The sequence below is a fragment of the Cyanistes caeruleus genome, chromosome 1 (assembly GCF_971803275.1).
Source record: "Cyanistes caeruleus chromosome 1, bCyaCae1.hap1.1, whole genome shotgun sequence".
Classification (NCBI taxonomy): domain Eukaryota; kingdom Metazoa; phylum Chordata; class Aves; order Passeriformes; family Paridae; genus Cyanistes; species Cyanistes caeruleus.
Window position 1 is genome coordinate 109,926,424 of NC_141701.1, and position 23,636 is coordinate 109,950,059.

The window sequence follows — 23,636 nt, forward strand, 5'->3', positions numbered from 1 at the left end:
ATTTTGCACCATTTAGAAATTAGATCCACCTCTGTGAGATCCGCATTTTAAAAACACAAGCCTAGGAACTCTCTCCTTTTTTGTTCCAGCCTCGAAAGGTAACGCAGCTCTGGTGGGGCCAGCCCCACTTCCCCGCGGCCTGTACGGCCTGGGGGAGGCCGGGCCGGACCCCAGCGGCTCCCGGGCAGGGGATGGAGGCTGGGGGAGCCCTGGCTCAGGCTGGGCCGGCCCATGGCTGCTGGCATCTCGCTGACACTAAACCTGCCCTGGCCCAAACCAATGGCCCCAAGCTGAGACCCCGCTCCCAGCGGCTGCCGGACAGAGGGAGGGGCCCAGCGCAGCCTGAAATCCAACACCGTGACTGCTGTGGCACTGGGTGAAATATTAACACTTTCACTACACAGATGAGACCTGCAGACCTTGTTCCTCTCTCCAGGGAGAGAAAAGGACAGCGTGACAACACGTAGAAAGACAAGGTGAAAACACCAAGGTCAGTAAAGAGGGAGTCAAGCCTCAGATGGAAGGAGAATGAGGAGATGCTGAATGGGGCTGAAATATTCTTTTGGTAGGGCCATGGAGTTGGATAATGATATACTGAAATAACTCCTTTAATTCATGAGAGTATCCATTGATGAAGCCAAGCAGATGCTGGAGTAGCTGTGGTCCCATGAGAAGCTTGAACAGAGAGAGAGAAGAGAGTGATGCAGACCCTTTGCCCCCAGGGAGAGAAGAAAACCTCTGTTCCCAGACATGATAACAGAGACAGATGGAAAGAATCTTTGCCTTTGAACAACTCATCCTTAAAATAATACCCAATGAGTTCATGGCCCATGGACACACCTCTAGCAGGACTGTGAAAATGGGAGGAATTTCACAGTGGAGAACTTTTTTGCCCAGGCAGCTTCTTTTCATGGAAATGAAAAGTCACAAGAAAACTGTTTCTTGTGGAGGTATCTCCATGGCATGGCAAGAGAAAACTGTCCCTACAAGAACTCATGAAAGACCATTTTATAGTTGGTACTGCTTTAACATCCCAGTTTTTGCCTCTACATGGTCAGTTGGGAAAGGAAAAAGTTAGGCAGGGGGAGGAAAGGTGTTCTGGGAGTTTTTTTCTGATGCTTCTTATTCTTGAAGTCCTGTTAATAAAGTTTCTTTATACCTTTTAAGTTTTAAGCCTGTTTTGCCCTTCTCCTAATCCATATCTCATGGTAAAAAATGAGTAAGTGCACTGGCGATTTTAGCCAGCACTAAAACATTATTTGGTGCATTGGCCAGGAAACTCAAATTGGTGAATCTGAACCGCTACAACCAAAAAGAAATCGTGTTTCAAGTCTACACTGTTATAGGTATGTTAGTTCTTGATTCAATACGCTGGCTTTAGAGAAAATGATCAGGAAACTTGATGGACCATTCATTAACATACAGAAAACCTAGACCAGAAAACAAATTCATTTTGAAAATCAAGATTGTCCCCAAAAAATCAGATCAGTGAAGAAAAGTTTTCACTTACACAAATGCCTTCCCAAAACAAATAGTGCTTAGTTACCACTTCTACTGTTTTCTAGGACAGCATCACTAAGAATATACAGAACAAATCTGTTCTTTCTCTGAGAAGATGATCTCCATATAATTTCTTTTTAAAACACACCACCCTGTAGCAATGCCCAGTAGACAGAAGAGGGAAATAAGATTACATGCTCTTATTTTCAAATGCGCTGCAAGAGTAGCTTACAATGGAAAAAATTCTCATCCAGTGCAGGGCTGCAGACAGCTGAGAAACTTTTAATTCCATTTCTGCTTTCCTTTGCAAGAGGCCTGAGCATGCTGCTATCATAGCATGGTATCAGATATGAGCAAGTAGGTGCTGCTGCAACAGTAGTTTCATAACAATGCAGGGACTACACAATTGCCAAGGGAAGCAGTGTTTGCAGTCATAAAAAATAAACCCACTGAAGTACCAACTACACCACAGAGGCTAACAACACAATCCAAACAAATTTGTCAGAAAACTAGTTAATTTAGAAATTGTCTATGAAATGAACACTGATTAATAAATTATCAACTGTGGATAACCTGGACACACAGATTTTTAGATCCAGACACTACTTTAACAGGATAGCCCAGATACTGAGCAAAACAAGATGCCCAATCTGATATAAAACCATTAACTAAAACCACCAAAATATGACAGATGAATATATATACACATTCCACTTAATTTTTAGAGAATGTTCAAGTACTGCTATAGTGCAATTGCTTCAACTCAAGTACTTCCACCTAATACCACAAATTAATTATTTAGTAAACAAGAAGATATAACGACACACACTGATGAAAAAGTGTCAGAGAGAAAAGATTACACCTGCACAATTCCACAAGTTTTTCTGACATTCCACTATTGGAGAAAACTGGAACTATATCTTAAAATTTAATGCAAATAAAGAGTGAAACCAGCTTCGACCAGATGCCAAAATATCTTGGCATTCAGACTAAAAACAATGTTTTTAGAATATATTTAACTTTAGAGGGAAAAGAAAATAGCATTTTCAACAATACATTATACATAAAATTGAAAAATTCTTTCTTCTCCTGTCCTACAGTAAGAAACTACACACAATGGTTAAGAACGTATCTGACATTTGGAAAGTAATTATTGCAAATTTTCTTTCAAGACAGTTGTGAACTCCAAACAAGCCCAGTTACTGCACTTCAGTACTCAGTGGCTATCTTTCCTTCCCCTCTGTCCCACAATAAGTAAAGTTATTACATATTAAATCCAAGTTAGGAATATACCTCAAATAATCGTAGATCAGCTGGGACTCTGTCTCCCACTGACAGGCAGACTGTATCACCTGGCACTAAATCTCTTGCAAGTGTGTGTTCCACCCGACCTTCTCGCACACTGTGGGCACAAAAAGCAGTAAGAGTGAATTTTGGCTGAGAAAAGCATTCCCACCATTGATTGCACATTGCAATGCTACACATTTCAGCAAAACATTTCTAATTTTCTGCTACTTTCTGAGACCTGATGTTACTGAGATCAGTAACATCATTGCAAGGGTTCAGACACACATCCACACAGTGTCATTTTTTTAGGCTCATAAAACAATCTTAAAAATGAGCAAAAGCGAAGTGTGTTCTATGTCAGCGTAAGAACTTGATACAAAGGAGTTAAGTTCAGTAAAATTTTCCTGTTTACTCATTTCAGATTAAACTTCTTATGATTTACTTTAGGACTCAAAGGACAAAACTACATACCAATGACATTCTGGAGGCACTAGTTTACTAAGCTCTTCAAGAGATTTTTCTGATCTGTACTCCTGCGGAGACATTTTTTTAAAAATAAAGCAGATCATAGTTTTAAACTGGGAAGACTTACACAACATAAAATACAGTTACTGAAATTTATTTCATTAAAAAAGTTGTATTAAGTAATATTCCAAGCAGATAAAATATGACTTTCAACAGTTCTGTGTTACGTTAAAAAGTAAATATGGTCCAAACCCTGAAAAATTTACAGATTTGCCTACACATGTTTCTTCTGAAAAAAACAGCAGAGATCCTTTGCATTTTCCTTCAACATCTTCAGGTCTTTGTAATACTTGCTAAAATGCTTCTAAATTCAGAGATCAGACACATTATTGAATGCTCCAGTTTAACAATTAGTACCAAAAATACTGTGTTCATGCTCTTAGCCCCAGGAGAACCAAGGTAACACAGCTCACCTTTAACTTGATTAACAGGTTACAAAATTAAGGTAATTAAAGATAAAAAGCACAAACACACAAACCAATTCTGGTTTAGGCACACCCTTCCTAAAGCTGACATTTACAGAATGAAAACAACTTTTTTATGACTTGGGAAATGAAGACAACCTTTTTTCCATTTTTGCACAAAATTAAAGCAAGAGTTACATTTTCAAAATCTTTTCAATGAAATTAGATGTTTAAGTACTCCTACACTGTTTATTACAAAGGCTTCCTTACAAGTACTCTTATTGCTGAGTATAATACTGATACAGGTGCATAAATGTCAACACAGTTAAAGCAGGACAAATCATGCACTTTAGAAAAGGCAAAGACTTGGATGAAAGCACATTACTCAAGCATTCACAGCACAATGCACCAAGACAGCCACTTCAATCTTTTTCATAAAAGAGTTTACATAAAAGCAATGATCTTACTTGGACAACAGCTGTCTTACCTGAACGAAGGCAACTGTAACAACAATGACTATTGCCTGAAAGAGAACAGAAGTGGGTGAGATAAAAGCATTCCAAATGACCATGAAAGTAAGCAATCATATTTGATGGTGCTCAGTCATACTTATTGCTACATATTAACAAGATAATTTGGAAACAAACTAATTCTCCCATGCTCAAAATCACTTGGTATCTCTCAGGTCTGTCATGAAAGCAATGCCATTATCTATTTACACCGGCTTCAGTGATGTCCAAGAATGCAATAAAATGATTTTAATAAAAATAATATTAATAACTAGATAGCAAACTTGAAAAACTGCCTCTGCTTCCTGTTTCTGAACAGTGAATAAGAGACAGCAATGGAAAGAGACCCATGACACAAAAGGAAAACCTGACTGGTGTTTTCTGTGACCAGAACAAAGGTGTTCTGCTGAGACAGGGCATCACAGATGTGGTTTCATTCAAATACCAAGATAACAGAAAGACTAGATGAGGCAGCAAGCTGAAGAACCTGTATGGAGCCATAAAACATCCTAGCAAGAATGAGAGAAGGATGAGCCTCAGACATTTTGCCCAAGGCACCCACGGAGTGAAACAGGACACTGGGCACAACCCAAACAGACAGGACGTCAGAGACCCCAAACAAAAAAAGCTAAAAAATATTGCTCATTAGGAAGAATCCAAGATAAGTACTAAGGCCTCAAGAGCAGCCTTCATAATCCCCTCTATCACATACAATTCTGGATGCAACACTTCAACTTGAACATTATAGGGCTTCTAAGCATGTGATGTGAAAGTGAGCAAATGAAATAAATCCATTTCAAGAAACAACTAAGATCAGTTTGCTGTAAAGCAAGTCTCATCTTCTCCTTCAATACACTCTCAAATTGAGTTTTGCTACATTAACTGAATTGGTTACTCAAGCTGAGCTGTTACAGTGATTTCTTCCAGAACCATAACACAACAACCATTAATTAAGCCTTTCAAGTACACACTGCAGCTACTAAAAATAACCAAGATATTACCATTTTGCAAGTGAAAAACTCTTTTGAATTCTTCAATAAATCCACATAAATCCACCTTACTTGTGATAGTAACATTAGCCTCACCAACTGAATATGAGGAAATAACTATATATATTTAATCTTTCCATGGAATATTTCCACCACAGCTACATGGTTTTTTGAAGGCTGTAGTATATTCCACAGACCATGCTACCTGAAAAAGTTTTGCATTCCTAGCCTCACATCAGTGTCTCAGCTTGTGTCTGTGTGTAATGGCTTGCATTAAGAAGCCATTTGCTTGCATAAGAAGCCATGGAACGTATTTAATGATTTCATTTTTCTTTTAATCTTCACCAGTTCCCACTCCAGATCAAGAAGTTGTACCAGCAGAGCCAAAAAGATGGCAGAAGCAGCTTAAGATAGCAGTGTCACCAAAAGAAATATATGTCATTGATCTTTAGTAGCAAACAAGTTTTGTTGCCAAGGCTCTGAGCACAAATGTAGTCAGAAAAGCTGCACTATCATTTGAAAATGGAGTAAAACAAATATTCACTTGGTGATAAAGTGAGCATTATTGATAATAACAAGACTAAATGGTACAAGTTAGTCAGAAGTTAGAAAAAACCCACAGCTGATAACTTCAATTCAACCACACTTCTTCTCTGTATTTTAAGATACTTCTAGCAATGTTCACAAGGATATTACAAGACTTCTTCCCAGGCTGTAACAAAGAACACAGAAATTACTGCTCTCTTATACTAACTGCCTTGGTTTTTTTCTCACTGCCCTGCTCAAGAGGGTTAAAAAATAGAGTTAAGGGCACTAACCAAGGGGAAAAAACATGAAATAATTCAATTTTCAGCCCCAATAATTAAATATATTTCATAATAAAACAATTTACTTGCATCCAACTTAGGAACACAGTGAACTATTCCAAACCAACACTACACTCAAATTAAAAAATGCAAGTTTTATCTTTACGAGGCCACACAGTTTATCTTTCAAAGGCAACTACTCTTCATAAAAAATTAGAGTAGGAGCAAATATCCAGTTACTCTGAGTTATGTACCAAAGTAAAGTCAACACAGAAAGTGCAGAGATAAGACAAAACAGAAAAAACCCAAGCCAGCTAGAACTGGCCTCTAGTCATACAGAAATCATGATTTTCAGTCATTTTCAGTCACCACCTATCACCCCTAGAAGGTCAAAGGGTTACAGTTTTCCTCTCTGTGCCAACTGCAGCGACAAACAGTTGTGAGTACTATATTTGGCTCACTAGTTTAGCATCCTATTTAACTGCAACCTTCTACAAAAAATCTGTTATTTCAGCTTCTATCTTTCTTCTGGGGTTTCTAGACAGCTCAGGCTTTACTTCTTCATGTTTTAAAAGATTACATCTTTCAAGTAAATTCACAGGTGGTTTCTGTTGGTTTAATTGCTAATTAAAGCATAATTTAAGATTAGAAGTACACAGAATATGCCAAAAATTGCTTCTCTGAACAAATGGCTAAAGACAGGCATTTTAACCAATAGAAAAGATGCAAGAAGCAGCCATAAAATTATTCATGGATGTATTTTGATATGTATTGCTGCTATCAATCAAGGAGAAAAAAACAACAAAATCCAGTCTCGAACTAAACTGATTTAATTATAACACACAAATCAAAGTCAGTAACTGCAATCAAGTGATCCCACCCCACACTGGCATGCACATGATGCTGAACACACCTGTGGTCACACATTCCCAAGTACTCCCAGCTAAGGCAGAATTTTAGTTGCTTACCACAGTAATACTGACAGCATCATCAAACTGATGCATTACAACACTGATGACTGCAGATGCCAGGAGAAGCATAATAAGGGGGTTTTTAAACTGAAATGAAATAGAAGAATAATTCAGCCACACTCTTGACAGACAGGCCATTTTACCTACCCCTCAAAGCATACCAGATCTATTTTTGAAACATATTATTCTATTATTAAAATATTTATAACCTACCAGTGCAAAGAAAAGCTAGCTCTACAGTTCAGATGCTTACTTGAGGCATTTTCTTTTAAATATCAAAGATCTTGAATAGACTGTGTTCAATATGTAACAGGAAGAAAATGTTTCTTACATTTCTTGATTCACATTTTAAATGCAAAAAGAATAATCTCCTATAACTGTTTATACTGCATTTAAACATACAAAAAGAAGCCTGAAATACATTCAAAATGTCTTTGAGGTAAAAGATTGATCCTATTCCAGCAACTAATCACTATTAAGGTAGCAATATATTTCTTAATTTTCAATTCATGATTTCTTGTTTTCCGAGATAAAAGTTTTCCTTTCAGATCATATGATTTCCACAGATTTTTAAGGGTAAAACAATGAATGATCTTGCTTCTATGACTGCTGGTTGCTAACGTGGTGATTTTTTTGAGAAACACTACATAAAAAGAACATTGCTACGATTCAATTGAAGAACATTCCAAAAGCAGATCTGATAAGCACACTCAAAGCGAGTATGAATCTTAATAAATCCCATTGAAAATAGCCTGGGCAATATGCCTTAGAAGTGTTCTGATGTATCTGAGTAATTGACCCTACACTCTTGAAAATAAAGAATTAATGCCAGAGTACAGCCAGGATGGGATGTGTTCCCGTTCTACTACCATCATCAGAGCACTGAATATCTTTTTAATCTCTCCCAAGGAACACAGTCAACCACAGACTCCAGCTGCAGGGTTGCACTGCTGCACAGCCAAGGTGCAGCAAACACTGACCAAAATGTTTAATGTTACAAATTCATTAGAAGAATCATCTGTGTAAATATCTTGTACAGCTAGGGAGCAGAATGGGTAGGCAGGAGAAAGTAGTGACACCTTCACATCAGGTATGTATATATGTGTTTGAGATACATCACACTGGTAAGAAACAAATTCACACTTCACTCTTGCCAGTTCTGCTTAACACCAGAATCAAGGCCGGTCCCACCTCCACCCTCAGATCAAAGGCAGCGGTTTCGCTTTTTGAAATTTCCTATCAAGTTCTTCATATTTCACATTCCATTTAAATATTTACCAATGGTCACATGAATTGTTCTCTGACCTTAGTACAATTCAGGACCACATTTGACTACAGGGAAGTCTGTTCTGCTTTTATAGCCCTCAGGCTAGTTATGAATGGTACCCTTGGACAGCTATGAATACACATTTAAGAACAAATCACAATCAAAACACCATGATGTTTATAGGTATATACCTAAATAAAAGCTTTTTCAATAGGTAAATTAGATATAAATTATATAAGCTGTAGTTTCCCACTCTACTAGATTTTTCTCACTTTTATCAAAATATGTTCATGTACACAAAAGCTAAGCAAAACAAAATAAAGATCGAAACTACTGAAAAGTATTAAAACCTAAAAGCAGAAAGGACAAAAATCTTCACCTGGGATATATATTTTTTCCACAGTGGTTCATCTTCACTAATATCAAATTCATTCCATCCATGGAATGCCCGTCTATGACAAACTTCACAGTTTTTTAAGCCATTCTGAAGATTAGCCTATTAAAATATGCAAAGAATAAAACACTCAGCAATTACACTGAGAAATACTCAAATACAAAGCCTTAGATTATACAAATTTGGGCAACATCAGAGAGACAAGCTTGGTACTAATGTCTGTATGACAACAGAAGCTAACTAACTACTATTTTAAAACTCTGTTTGGCAGTATTTAAGGGATTCAATCAAAAATTCACAGAAGAACTACAGAAGCAGATGTTGCTTCACATCTGTAAATGACTGCTGATATTCCCTGCAAAAAATTCTACCACAAACCAAACTGTGGGCATCCTTCAGACTCTTGAGGGTTATGTTAGGAGTTCAGTGACTCAGCCAAATGACAGCAACAGCGAAAAAATCTTGAGTTGTCAGTGACCAACATTTATCATAGTGTACTCCTCAAGCAGTCAAGCATACAGAAAATGAAAAAAGATCATCTATCATGAAAATTAACCCAGATTGAATGGTTCATAAATCTGTCAATGGGTAGCTTTCTCAGTCCTGTTTCTCCACTTAAGATGAAGGCTACCAAAATAAATTAAGAACATTAAAGATTCCTTAGAGAAATGAAAGCAATAAAAAAAGAAAAACACAGAACAGAATTTTATAGCAAGATTGGCTCTAGGATTTTTATTAACAAACTGCAATTTTCAAAGCAAACAAATCCAAACATTTTCAAGTTGAATCTCACTCCCCCTGCAAATGCCCAATTTTTTTAAAAATATTAAGAGATTAGCGCGTTTCTAGTAACAATTTAAAAATCAACTTGCTTTTAGAAGGAGGTAAAAGCTAACATCAAACTGCATGATAATGCATCAGCTTTCAATTACAAGATCTGTCCTTGTTTGCCAGCATCAGGAAATTCTTTAGATATGAAGAAGTTACTTACTTGCAGAATACTTGCTACTTCATCAACTGGCAATTCACTTGCTTTTTTTGAAGACAGTACAGGAATCATTGTCTCATTGTCACCATCAGGGATTTTTTGAAGACGTGCAACCTAGAAACAAAACCAAAGTCTGAAGGGAAGGACAGTGCTAATTTCTTATTTTAAACAACACATGCCAGAGTAATTAAGTATTAATACCACTCAAAGGCAATTTTTTATAAAAGTCACACTTAAATAATCTACAATTCAGCTTATTTTCATGCAGTTACCACCTGCAATAATGAAACACTGGACATTCAAGTGAGAACACTAATTTCTGTAACAATCAAAGATCCCAACAGCAAACTAATTTAATAATTCTTTAGCTCATTATCATCAATATCTAGTCAGAAAGTCGCTCCAGATAAATTTCACTTCCTGCTCCTACTTTCTAGTCATTAATGAAGGTGCTCTAAGTAGGCCTATTTACATGTTATTGTACATAAAGAAAGGAGAAACACCAGTAAGAAAACCTCAAACAAGAGGACAGATGCAAGTGAAGCCATAAAACTTGACTACAGTACAAAAGCTTCAAATCAGTGCTATAAAAAGTAATGTTTTCTGTAATTTCAGGAAGCTAAAATTCTGTGAACTGCAGTAGAGCACAATAGCAACATTGATTGCATAGGTCAGCACTGCTTTGATATTTAATGAAACTTCAGAGTTCCTGATTCATGAGAAGCTGGAGTGATAGTCTTTTTTTCCTGGTGTCTCACTGCACTCACAATTAATACATCATGCTGCACACACATCCCCCCACCATTAACTGGAAGAGACCTAACATGCAAACGTGCAGACCACAGAAATGGCCACAGTATAATTTACATTATACTTGCACAGAATTTCAACTAGTGGGTTTATGCTTTTGGAAATAATTACTGTATTGTATATATCTCCTCTATGGGAGCTGAGACTTAAAATACAAGTACCTAAAGATGACAACACATTAAAAGATTCCAGCATTTTATGTCCCAAAAAAGGTATGGCAGTCTTAATTTTCTATAATGCACACTGTTGGCCATGTACTCTGCTACTATAGCTCATTTTCTTTGTAGCTACCAAACACCAGTTTAGGGCAGAAAACCATTAAGCCTAAGTGCTGTTCCAAAACAAGCCCACCAACATATATATGACTTTGGCCAAGATGACTCCACATTCTCAACAAAAATGCTGAGCAACCATGCTTTCCCAGAAAGGGCAGGCAGAAATGAACTGACAGCCATTACAAATTTTAGTGCTGACAAAAATCTTTTTCCCTGTAGCAACTGACAGCACTGCTAAACACAAACAACAACTCCAAAAAAAAGGACACATAACTGGTCATTTCCCTATTATTATCAATTAGGACTTCACGAAGTCTAATAACATGTTTAAGGTTATTTAAATATCCTTGAAAAGAAATGTTAAGGTTCTCTCAGAGACCAGATTTATTTTCCAAATAAATCTCCATTAACACAAAACTACAGTGCAACAACAAAGCTTATTTTGACATTTTTGTGACAGACTCAAAAAAAACAGTCATTTTGAACTTATTTCATTCATATTATCCCCCACTTTTATGAAGAATGCTGTACTGCATGTGGTGAAAAAAAAAAAATCTACAAAAAAAAATTGATACAGAATCAGAAAGATAAAGGCTCAGAAAGTCTTTTTATAACCTCCTTTCACCAGAGCAGAATTACACATTGTACAATAATTCTGGGTGAATCCCCATCTAATTTCTAAAAACCCTCTACAATCTTTGTAGATTAAACTATACTTGTAGTTCAGAAAAGAACAGCTTCAAATATCTAACACTGCCACAAATTAAATTTCAATTGCTTAGCCAATGAGAAATCAATCACTGTTCCCCTCACAAAATATGAAGTGGGTTATACCAACAGATTTAGGGCCAAAAAGCAGCTGTGCTTGCTATCTGCTGGACCACAATAACTGTATTCAAGCGAATTGTTTTGCTTTTACTATGCATCTTTTACTTTTACTTCCACAAAACTAGAAAAATGACTTATTCAATACTGTTGGCAAGCAGTCTCTACAGTCCTTTGCACTGCTGCCCACCAGATATCTGGGCCTCCGCAACACCTTTTAAGATATCCAACAGAAGCTATTCCCAGAACCTCTGCATTAAAGGAGACAACCCACATAGAGCAAATTTCCTTTCCGTCCCATGCTGCAATTAATTTTCCATCATTCATTGGTTGATACCTTAAAATAGTTCAGTATTTCATTGCAGGCCAAGTTTTTTTTATGGATAAAGAAAATGCAGGCTAAGAAATTATACTGGCCAATGTCAAGTATTGGATAGGGAGCACACACATCACCACTGAAGCTTCTATGCCTACAGCTTTCTATTCCCCACTTGTAGCTAAGGAACAAAGCAGCAGGATGCTAACTAACAAAAATAAATCACTGCCTCAGGAAGGGCTTTTCTTGGACCACTTCCAAGGTACACATCATAATTTCTAGGCCAAGAAATATGCATCAATCATACGACCATGGAACTGTGACCAAAGGATGTTTATCAAAATTAATACAAATTTGTCTGGAAGGCTTAAACTACCAGAAATCCAGAGTACCCTTCTTTTTTCTCTGAAGAAAATTCTAGTTAACAGCAATGTGTTACTGTTTCTTCTTCCTCATAGGCTACAAGAGCCTACCTAACTTCCTTCTACCAGGACCAATATGAAATATCAACAGCTTACCTCTACCACTGCTTTTTTCAGCTTAGCAGGATGAACCCATTACCTACTAGTAGGGCTCACTGACATCGATATACTTTTAAAATTATCTTTAAAGGGAATTTTAGCTCTTCTTGCTCAGAGAATGCAAATGGCAGGACCCACATTCGCTGGGGACAGTCTAAAAATTTAGAACACTCTCATTGCAAAATCTATTTTTAGACAAACTGGTGACCAAAACACTTTGGCTAATTAGCTAATATTAAGCCCTGCAAATGTTACATAAAGCTACTCAACTGACCTACAAGTATGAAATACAAATGTAGTAGAAAAAGAAATCTACAGAGAATAACAAAAGTGAAAAAAACCCCAGATGCTCACAAAACAATGGAATTTAAGTTGAGGTACTGAAAGAAATTCTGATTCTTTGAGATTCCTTCTGAATCTTCAGGTCCATTTGAAAAGCTCATTAAAGCTGTCTGAATCTGTCCCATCAATCCCTGTAAAACTGAACCCCTTTCAAGCCAATTCAAGTACTACAAAGACCTTTCAACTTGTTTGTAATGAGCCGCCTGTAAGATTATTACTGTGTGAGCAGTCAGTGATCCACATTCAGGTACATGATTATCGCAGATACCATGTGATCGTTACTGAGTCATGCTGTGTCTAATCAATAGCACAATTAATGAATGTCCACGTAATCAATGTGTAACTAATCAATGTGCATTTCATTCTCAGTATGTGTACAGTATGCTGTCTTTCCCACTTGAAATATTATATGCACCTTGTTCAGGAACTGCAGTTTTATTAATGAGGTAAGGATATTAGAGCACGTAGTCCACGGGACACTTCAAAGCTCTCATTCCAGACTCGACTACTATCAGTGATGGATGACTCTGTATTGTAAAACCCCATAACAGTACTAATGAAAAATGTGCCATGTGCCATGCCCTGACCAGAGATCCTTCCAAAGCCATATCATCTGGGGATTCCCAGCATCAGAAAGGACATACGATTTTATACTTTGCCACTGCCTTTTCTCAGCTATTAGTAGTGATCTGCTTTTCAAGTGTTCACACCTTTCTTTACTGGGATCCCAAAAGAACAAGGTCTTCTTCACCCATTGTATGTTTTAGGTTTCATTTTTTATCTACCTTCCCCACACTGAAAAAAACAGTAACATTCAACATAATAAAAGGTATTACACTGAACACCAGACTGACATGTACAAGCTTCCTATTTCCTGAACTTTCTATATGATCAAACTCTATGTGATACTAAAAGATTTAAACAGCTCAGATCCTAAAAAGCCTGCTCTTCTCCAAGTCTGTATAATTCAGAACCAGGATAAGAAGGTGCACAGGGGCAACACAGACACCCATGCATACAGTAAGATACTTAAATACCAAATGCTTACCTTTTCTGCACTGCCTGGAATCCTGAAAGCACACAGTACTAGAGATCAACTAGTGGGCACAGATATCTGACTCTCCCTGTGGATGCACACAGACTTTGGACACAGTTCCCACTAGGCAACGACTCTAGTCTTGGTATCTAGTCTAGATTCAAAAGGCAGCTTCAAGGAAAGGACTAGCCAGAATATAAGTAATCCATTTTTTTCCATCAGTTCCATCAGATATGAAGAAGCACTCCAAAATCCTCTCCTGCTGATTATGACATTGTGGCTAGAGGTTCTGGAGATGCAAGTTTTTAACTGTCTTCTTTAAAGCATAACTATCTTATCTGTTTTATGTATCATCAAGCTCTCTATTTCAAAAGGTAATTGCTCAGAATCACAGTTCTCTCTCACAATAGTGAACTGTGATTCCACAGAGTCACTAGCTAACAATGACCTTAAAAATACCTATCTCACTAGATGTTTATGCCATCTTTTCATCCCCCTTTTGTCTAGAAGGCAAAGTGCTTCTGGAACCTCAATCCAAGTCCCAGCTACAGAACCATGGCCAAGTGATGACAAGACATAAAAAGCCAAGCACACACACAAAAAAAAAGAGGCATTAGGCACACTTAATAGTTACAGTAAATCCTAGACCAAATGTACAGCCAGAAGCAAACCCCTGAAGCAACAGCAGGATTCCAAAAGAGGAGGAAAGGCAGAGAGGAACACACAAAGAGCCACCAGACCATTTTGAAACCAGAAATACTGAACATGGTTGTGACTATGACTTGATTTTATCTATGAGATTCCACCAGATTTTAACAGGAATTAAATCTCCAGAGAAATTAACCAGTTATGCTAACAGAAGAAGCACATGGAAGCAGCTGAGTATGGCAAATAGAGACTTAATGAAATAAAATCCAGTGCAATCAAGTTCGCAAACTATAAATACAGTTAAGCTACAATTTACCTTAAGTAAACTCTGATTTTTACTGTCTTATTCTTGGCTTTTGAACTAATTTATCTGTATTTTAATTATGTGGATAAATTTGGAATTTACATTGAAAAAGGCTTTATCTCTATAGACTGCACTGTTACAGTTGTTTGCACCTTAAACGTGATTAAATCATGACGACCAACTATGACTTACTAGCAACTAGTAACTTCTCCAATGAGCCTCTAACTCCTGTAAATTTAGATATGATAAATACTCAAGTAAGGTGATTGACCAATAAAACCCTGTACCAGGAGGAGCTGAGCAAGGGTGAAGCACCCATGAAGCTCAGGAAATAACACAACTGTTGCAAAGAGGTTGACTTGACCTCTACTCAGTGGGACTGAAGGGTTGTGTTTGGATAAACACCTCAGTTAGCTCAGTGGATCCGCTGGTAGTGGGAATGTTTCTCCCCGATTTCATCAAACGAATGCTAATCTCTGAGTTTGCATCCCCTCCCATGCTGGTCAGGCTCACGTTGCTCAGTGATCACATGCACACAACCACTGTCAAAATTTCAGGAGCACCGTAGAGGGGTCTCAACCCACATGATCCTTTCTGGCGATGAGGGATGCCCAGCATGACAATGGCACAGATATTACAGAGACAGGAAATGGGAATCACATTGGTATTGTGTTTGAACTGTATTGAAATTTCTACATTTTACTAATTGCAACCTATCCTTACAAAATATACTGAAAACATAATATAAATGTGTCCTTCTGCTAAATCAAAAAACCCACATAACATCAAATAGCTTCAAACACACACATTTGATACCACAGAATCAATTAGGCTGAAAAGACCTCTGAGATCAGGGCCCAACCTACGACCAAACACCACCATGGTGACCAGACCACAGCACTGAGTGCCATGTCCAGTCTTTCCTTAAACACCTCCAGGGACAGTGACTCCACCACCTCCCTGGGCAGTCCATTCCAGCGTCTAATCAACTTTTCTGTAAAGAAGTTCCTCCTAATGTCCAATCTAAACCTCCCCTGGGCACTGCTTGAGGCTATGTCCGCTTGTCCTGTCATGAGTTGCCTGGGAGAAGAGACCAAACCACACCTGGCTACAACCTCCTTTCAGGCAGTTCTAGAGAGCAATAATGTCTCCCCTGAGTCTCCTTCTCTCCAGGCTAAACCTCAACTCCCTCAGCTGCTCCTCACAGGACTAGTGCTCAAGACCTTCACCAGTTCTGCTGCCCACTTTGTGCAACAATTCAGTGTTGCACTCTCCTTACGTGGGTTATCCAAAAGAACCTGGTCAGAGAGCACTAAAATCTGACACATACCTCCATGGGAAGTAAGGCTTTTAGAACAAGAAGGGCCAGCACTTATTCAACACAAACCATGACCAATTTGCAAAAATAGTATTTTACTTGTCACTGCAAAGAGCTGTCCCTTCCCACCCCAAGAGACACTGAAATTTGCAAACTAATGAGCCTCTTGTTTTCTACCAGGCACTGTTTGCTCAGAAAAAGAAATACTTTTTGAAGCCTTTGAAGTTACTGTCTACTGTCCTTTTTTTAATGTACTCCCCTGGAAAAGTGTGATGATTTTTCACTTCTGGGGAAACAGCTGCAGCAACCCTGTATTCTAACAGTCAAAAAACATTTGCTTCTATTCAACAGTGTTCTAGTTAAAACATTTACCAGGAGCCCCCACATCAAAGGAAGTTCACACAGAAAGTTCTGACTCTTAAAAAGCCAGAAGGAAAGAAAAACACTAATTTACATTAATGAGTTCTCCTTGAAGAGTAATTTTATCCTGGGAGGTCACAGTTTCAGCCCCTTGCTATTGTGTATCATTTCATAATACTTTCTAGAAAAAGGGCAAGACACCACCCATTACCCAAAGAAATATAAACACCCAAATTATGAGAACAACCTGCTAAGCTGTTCTGTAAGCCTGAAAAAACCCCTGCCTCATATTCCAGTACCACTTCAGCAGTGCTTAGGACTTTCACTATGGCCACAAAACAACCATAATGAAGAACCATATTCTTTGATACACAACACTTCAGCATTTCTGATCAAGTAAGAAACAGAAATTGAATACTGGCACTGACCATTTTAAATCTCAAGGTCTGTCCTACCTTAAAAGTCATAAAATATTTAAGCGACCCATCCCCAACCCCATCTACTTCAGGCAGTGCAATAAAGACTAAGATGCTCCATTTAACATGCAATTTATTAACTCTACAATAGTCTATAAAGCTCAAGAACTATTTTCAAGTCCTAAAAATACTTTCCAAGAACAGTCTCTGAGAAACATGTCTCCACAACTGGAATACATTTCACTCTTTCAAGATGTTTCCCCACATCTTCTTTAATTTAAAAAACAAAGTAGGACATCTAGTTCAACTGAGACTAGCAGCAAAGAGTAAAGATGGACAGTTTGCTGTAATCATAGTGGTTATCTTGCAAACCTTGTGAGTGACAACTGCCCACTCTCTAGCTAGAGAAAACATTTCACAAAAATAATCATACCATAACCTGATTGCAGTGCTGTGGACCGCCAGAGTAATGGCAAAAAAAGTCCAACTAAACCTCCAACACCACTTTATCTTCCTTTAGGTTATTTAATGTAGAATGCAGGGGAAGCTTAAGAATGCCAAACACATTTTCTGTTTCATTTCTACAAAAGATTTACCATTTAGAGCATTTATGCATACTCTGGAGGATGTACTGTGATGAGTTTAAAGCCTCATTTCTGACAGCCTGGAGATGCCATCAGCTTTATCAAGAAGGCACTGACAAACACCTCAGACCTATCTGTAGTTGGTTGGCCAAAATACTCAGTTTTCAATCTTTCTTCAAGAAAGATTTCTTCAAGAAAGGTTTCAAAAAAACTCCTTGAACGCTGGAAAAGTCTGCTTGGACGTTTATTACATTTGTCATTACTTATCATTCAGAAGAACAAAAAGATAAACAATCCTAAGCACACACTAAAATGATCAAATCAATGCTAGTGCCTCGATGAAATCAAAGCTCACCAGTTCAGAAACTCATCAACCCAGGAAGAGAGAGCACTGCTGGCCATACCTCATTTGACTCTATAAATAGCTTCTGCTTCAGCTTAAATCCTGATTCACAGGAAGCCCTTTAGAAGTTAAAGGCCAAAAAACTTTGAGTCTAAGTATCAGTAATTTATCTTACCAGAGAGTCACTAACTTTCTAGAAGAGAACATTTAAGCTTAGAAATAAGATCATATGGCTGCTCTCCAACAGCCTGCTTGTATCTCATAACACTCTGAAGTGCTGAGCTTCTCTGAATCAAGGATGGCACTTGAATGGCAAACACTGAAATGAAGAATTTTATCACCCTGTGATATGCTACTAATGTATCCATGACATGCAGAATTTAGTTGCCATATAATGGGATTGAGCAAAAACACCAATAAAAATATTCTCTCAGTATTCGTTTAAAATAATGAAGTTTCAAGACCCCACAGTTGATGATATCTTTGACAGCTGTACAGTCTCTTCATAATGTAACAAAATAAATTTCTAAGTAAAAAAATACTGAACTTACTGTTTACAACACTTCTCAGGGCCAAGCTATGTCAGTGTCAATTTAAATGCAAACATAACTCACTGCATAATTACTCTACTTATGGTAATAAATTTTCTTATGATTAGTATCAAGAAAGCAGCAACACTGTATTCACAATGGTTTTTTTTGGTGAATTAATGTATTCAGAAAAAAGTGCTGCAGAAAATTTATGATCTACAAATATTTTAAAAGCCTTTGTAAAAGATTCTGTAGATAGCATCTGTTAACCCATTATCCACTTTATCCTTTCTAATTGTTTGGTGAAGAATGTTTACAAAACAAATAACTAGAAACAGATGCTTGTCCCAAATTTATACCTTAATTACTGCATTTTATTTTCCCTCTCTTCTCTTCATTGTAACTTTGTCATTCCTTCCAGCTTCTACAAACCACATTGCAAATGTCAATTTTATCACCCAATGTCAATTAGGTATCATCTGAACTCTTTCACCAGATCAAAAGCAGATCTCACAATTAAAATTCTATTTATTAACTTATGCCACTCTTGCAAAATTCCACCATGGTCTGTGGGTGAACTGATACAGAATGGAAGACATAATTACATAAGGAACTATGATTCAAGCTAACCGGTCTCACTCCTCTGCCCCTCACCTTTTCCAACATTACCTGAACACTTCATGAACCCATTAAATTTTCAAACTCAAAAGAAAGCTGCCCAGCAAGGGCAAGGGGAAGGAAGGGCTGGACTAACCTTCTGCCAAGCCTGTAAAAGACAAACAACCATAACAAACAGACAAACTCAACAATCGTAAGAGTCAACACAACTCTAGTGCAGGAACACAGCTCAGAAGCAGGATCTTTTTTCAGCAATAAGGAGACCCTTTTATTCAGTCCTACAGAAAAGCACACCAAGATGCTAAAAATCACTACCTATTTGCCAATCTTCCCCACAAAAACACAAGCAAAAATGTTTCTTTCTCTTCTGTTGAATTTTGTCTGCATTTTCCTTTCAGCAATGCTACTCCTGCCTCACCACAATATTATGCCATAAACTCCAAGTAAAGAAGTTACAGAGGGAGCAAAGCAACTAAACATACATTCTGCAACATCTGAACTCAAACTGACACCATGTTAAATCACTTCCAGGTTACTATATATAAACATTTCGAAGTTATCTGCATGGGAAAAAAAGGGGAAAGAAAAGGCTAAAATTATCTGATGCTTTATCAACCATTTTAAAAGAAGACTCTGACTGTTATTTAAAAAGGAAATATGTATTTCAAATGCAAAACTGAGTTATATTACCTTAGCAGTTATTTAAGTTATCAAAGTACTGTTTAACTATAGGAATAGAATTGGTCTTGAGTGAAGATTCCCACTTTTTAAAAAAAAAAAGAAAGTAAAATTCTGTTTTCTCACCTTAACCTCTAAACTCAAAAGATGTAAATTCTGCCAATGTAAGTGTAAAGTATTAGTTTTTAGCTTTCTACAAGCTGTAAATAGTAAAAAACTGTAATCAATGAATATGAAATTTCTTGCTTCACCCACTAATTTGTTAAGTCATCTACATTCCAAAATGAACTTGAACTGTTGTGATAACTCCAGGTCCATTTCAGAAACTCCGACATTTTCCATCACAAATTTCAGTCTGATTATTTTGGATATTACTTAATGAACAACTGATGATGCCACTCTGGAACCATTTAATTTGTTTTCAAGCCACTGCTGCCGCAGGCATCCCTCCCCTCCTCCTCTTGTCTGTTGCATGTACACTCGCTCCACCCTTTCATTACAGCTGCCTAATCCATGATGAGCCAGTCCAGGGTGTTAAAACTCACTGCCCCCAAAACCCAAAATCTATGCACTGATCTTCAATCTGATAGCTCAGCACCTAAGCCCATTTCCATAATATAAAACAAAAACACCAAAAACCACCACCCATGAAACTCACTAGGAAATTCAACTTCAAGTGCAAAACAAACAAAAAATTATTAATTTGTCAGGATTTTATGAAGAACTAAAGTACCTTTTTCTAAGAAATAAAACAGTCTTCACTTACATCTCCCTTTTCATCCAAACATCAAAATTATCCTGAAATTACTATGGACCATAGGCTGAAGTCAACCATCATCTTTGAAGATTAGCTAAAATTAACTAGGACTCAAAACAATGAGGATTAAGGAGGACTTTCGAATCACCACACAATGTTTCATTACATGCAGCAAGTCTGGTCTGAGTTTTTGTACCAACCCTCCATATCATTTTGGGAAAACCTTTTTTGCAGGAAAATGTTACTTTGACCTCGTCTATTCAGGTCTCAATGATATGAAAACAAATCCTACCTAAGGTCTTGATAACAAAACAGTACTCCTATTTAACAATTTGTATTTGTCATCACAGTCTGATCTCAAAGGAGCTCAAAGTCTATGAAACCTAAAACCTGTGAAACCTGTGTTCTTTTTGACTAAAAGGCAGACTTCTACAAGACAATCCTCATTCAAACAAACAGCCTAAGTCACAATGTAAAACATGTTGATACGAGGAAGAAAAAAAATTTAAGACTATACTACAGAAAATTACTTAAATGGCCCAGAGGTACCAATGGAGAAATCCAAAAATTACAAAATTATGTTTCACCTATGCAAGATTTTCTTAACTGCCTACAGTTTAAGAAAAAAATCTTACAGAAAGAAGTCACAAAATTCCATCTTTCCAAATGGAAATACAAACATCAATCCTCTAACTCATAGTTTTATGATCAAGCAGAAGTCCTCCTATGATGGGAAATTCTGTCTTTCTCATTTACCATGAGAAACATGAATTTTTACGGAAGTTCAATAACCCAACAGGAACCACGAAGTCTCAGAACAAAACATTAACTAGCCTGGACATAAACACATAATACTGCTTATGAGTACTGAATTAACACAGAAAAACATCAGTTTTCCTAACAATTTCATCACTTCCCCTTCTTGAATATTCATTCAAATACAGGAGGGAAAAAACCACAATCTGCCATCTCTTGCTCAATATCCAAACCTAAGAGACTTTCCAAACACATACTTGAAGAGCAAAAAAAAAAAGAAAAAGCTTTAAAATATTCTAAATGCAATCTTTGTTCTACAAGATTACAAAGACTATTCAGCTGTTGCCAGGAAAAAAATACATTAAGCAACGTCAAGAGTGCTGAAAAGTTCCCATACGGAAGGTGTTGGTGTCTAGCTGCCTTAAAATGTCACACTGATAGAAAAAGAAGGGTTCAGAAATACCAAGAACACCAAAACAGACAGTACACAGTTGTAAATATCCATTCCCATCTGGAGACTCAATTAATTATGAGATGGAGGGATATGGGAGCAGAAATAGTGGAGAAGAAGTAATTCATGTGTTCAGAGAACCACTTCAGTCTTTTTATCATACATCATTTTCTCCTACCCCCATAAGCTTACCCCATTTTGAAAACCCTCTACAAATCACAGCCTTTATTTCTGTCTTAGAAATAATATTAAAAAAGCTTTAGCTAGGAGAAAATACATTAAAATATAATCAAATGCATATTTCAATCATACAAATATTACTAATTTTTATATATAGTTTATTTATTCCATAAGAAATGCCATCTTTGTGCATTTGGAAGAACAGAATAGAGACAGACTATCACACACAACTCAACTGTACATTACATCTATGATATACTATTTATTTGGTAACAGAATTGTAAGGCATTGAAAGTCTTTCTGCCATTTGGGTTTTGCACACAGACACTGTTTTTCCCCTTAAGTGTAATTCTATTCAGTGGTATTATCTCTGCCTGCCTGCCCCCGCTCCTGGGCGTTGCCCATTCAAAACCCTCTTACTTGCAACAGTGACTGCAATTCAAAGGCACTGACCCCACTTCTGTCAGCTATCCAGCCTCTAAAAAAAAACCCCAATATTCTAGAGCTGCTCTGTGCACTTCAAAATTCCTGCTACCTAAAAAGGTCAACGCTCTTCTTTACAATTATCCAGCTGGAGGCCATGATCAATAGAATTTAAAATATTCTAATGTGATTTTAAAGTTAGAAGAAAGTTCAGAAATGCCAGGTGACAGCAACCTATGTAGTTTTCAACATGGGTTGGACTTCATTACCACAGCTTTCAGTCATCCATGACAACCATATTTTGAAACAGAAAAATAACCAACCATAAAAAATAACTTAGGTCTGCCTCTCAATCTCAGTTCAATTCTTCATTCAAGTCAAACCATAAAAAAACCACTCCTCTTTTCAGACATGAGTGGGAGGTAAAGAGGCACCTAACATGACATGTAACAATCTATAGCAAAGGAAATCCAGAAGCTACCTAAACCTCCACCCATCCTCAAAGAACAGTGATGACCTAAGGAGAGGGGTATCAATGGTTCTTTTCTTATCTTTAGTAATAAAAGTAATAAATTTCAGAGATTTTTAACATACAGAGTCACATAGAAACAAACAAAAAGAAAAAAATCAGTGAAGTTCACAGTCACTGTCACAATGCAAAGGGGCTTTCAAGGTTCCCAGAGCATAAAGTGAAGCCCAACAGGAAAAAAACTGAAACCATTCCCCATGTTAAGTAATTTCCAAACAAGACAAGAAAGGGAAGGCACAATAGAGCAACTTCTTTCAGTATTCAAAACTTCACTGTCACTTTTTAATTAAATATTGTGCAAGACAGCAAATTTGAGTCATTTTCAAGAACATATAAATACACAAAATATTTCAAAGTAAAATGCAACTAATGTTTCTAAATTTCACCCTGAAATATAAATTTCAGAGAATCATATAATCTAAGCAAATACCAAGCAACTAATACTAGGAAGCTTCTGTCTAAATGAAATATTTCTATTCCAAACACACAGAGCACGAAATGCACAATAGATGCTTTGAGTATCTGTCAAGAGACAATAAAATCTGTCTGACAATTAGTTCAACAAGCAGCAGCACAAATAAAGAAAAACGATGCTGCTACAAATCTTAAACCTCGAAATGCAGATCAAAATCCCTACCACAAGATTAACACACGAGAGCAACCCTGCGAACCCCTGGAACGGTAAAACATACACACGCACCAGTAGGAGTTGTCACCAAATTGCATGCAAAAATCCTCTTAGCTCCAATGAAGTCAGTGAGTCTGATGAGACCTTTACCTTCATTTTCCATCGAAATTGTACTTGAGTCGATAGTTACAAAAGTCTTTAGCAACAGCAGCGCTGGAGCGGGAGCAGAAAGGTGAAGACAGAAATGCCCCAAGATCCCAGGCAATCACAGTGCTCCCTTTGCCCCCACCTGCAGCAACATCTGCAAGAGAAACCAACGCTAAAAGAGGAAAAATTATTAAAAAATAA

The 23,636-nt window shown here is 37.2% G+C and overlaps 1 protein-coding gene across 35 annotated transcripts in view; it reads right to left on the reverse strand.

Annotated features, from left to right (window-relative positions):
* ATP2C1 (ATPase secretory pathway Ca2+ transporting 1) overlaps window positions 1–23,636 on the reverse strand; it is a 97,031-nt gene that overhangs the window by 26,590 nt on the left and 46,805 nt on the right. For 11 of the 35 annotated variants that reach the window (XR_015275980.1, XM_086849651.1, XM_086849640.1 and 8 more), the window contains 7 exons: window positions 23,361–23,589; window positions 9,644–9,754; window positions 8,638–8,754; window positions 6,989–7,078; window positions 4,204–4,239; window positions 3,259–3,320; window positions 2,794–2,902 (listed from right to left, as the gene is read on the reverse strand). Coding sequence is in view for 34 of the 35 variants with exons in the window: in XM_086849651.1 (XP_086705777.1) it covers window positions 2,794–2,902; window positions 3,259–3,320; window positions 4,204–4,239; window positions 6,989–7,078; window positions 8,638–8,754; window positions 9,644–9,712 (483 nt within the window). In the remaining variant the exon portion in view is untranslated. Of the gene's footprint in view, window positions 1–2,793; window positions 2,903–3,258; window positions 3,321–4,203; window positions 4,240–6,988; window positions 7,079–8,637; window positions 8,755–9,643; window positions 9,755–23,360; window positions 23,608–23,636 lie in introns of all 35 variants that reach the window. The other 24 variants (XM_086849566.1, XM_086849556.1, XM_086849550.1 and 21 more) reach the window with 4 other exon arrangements.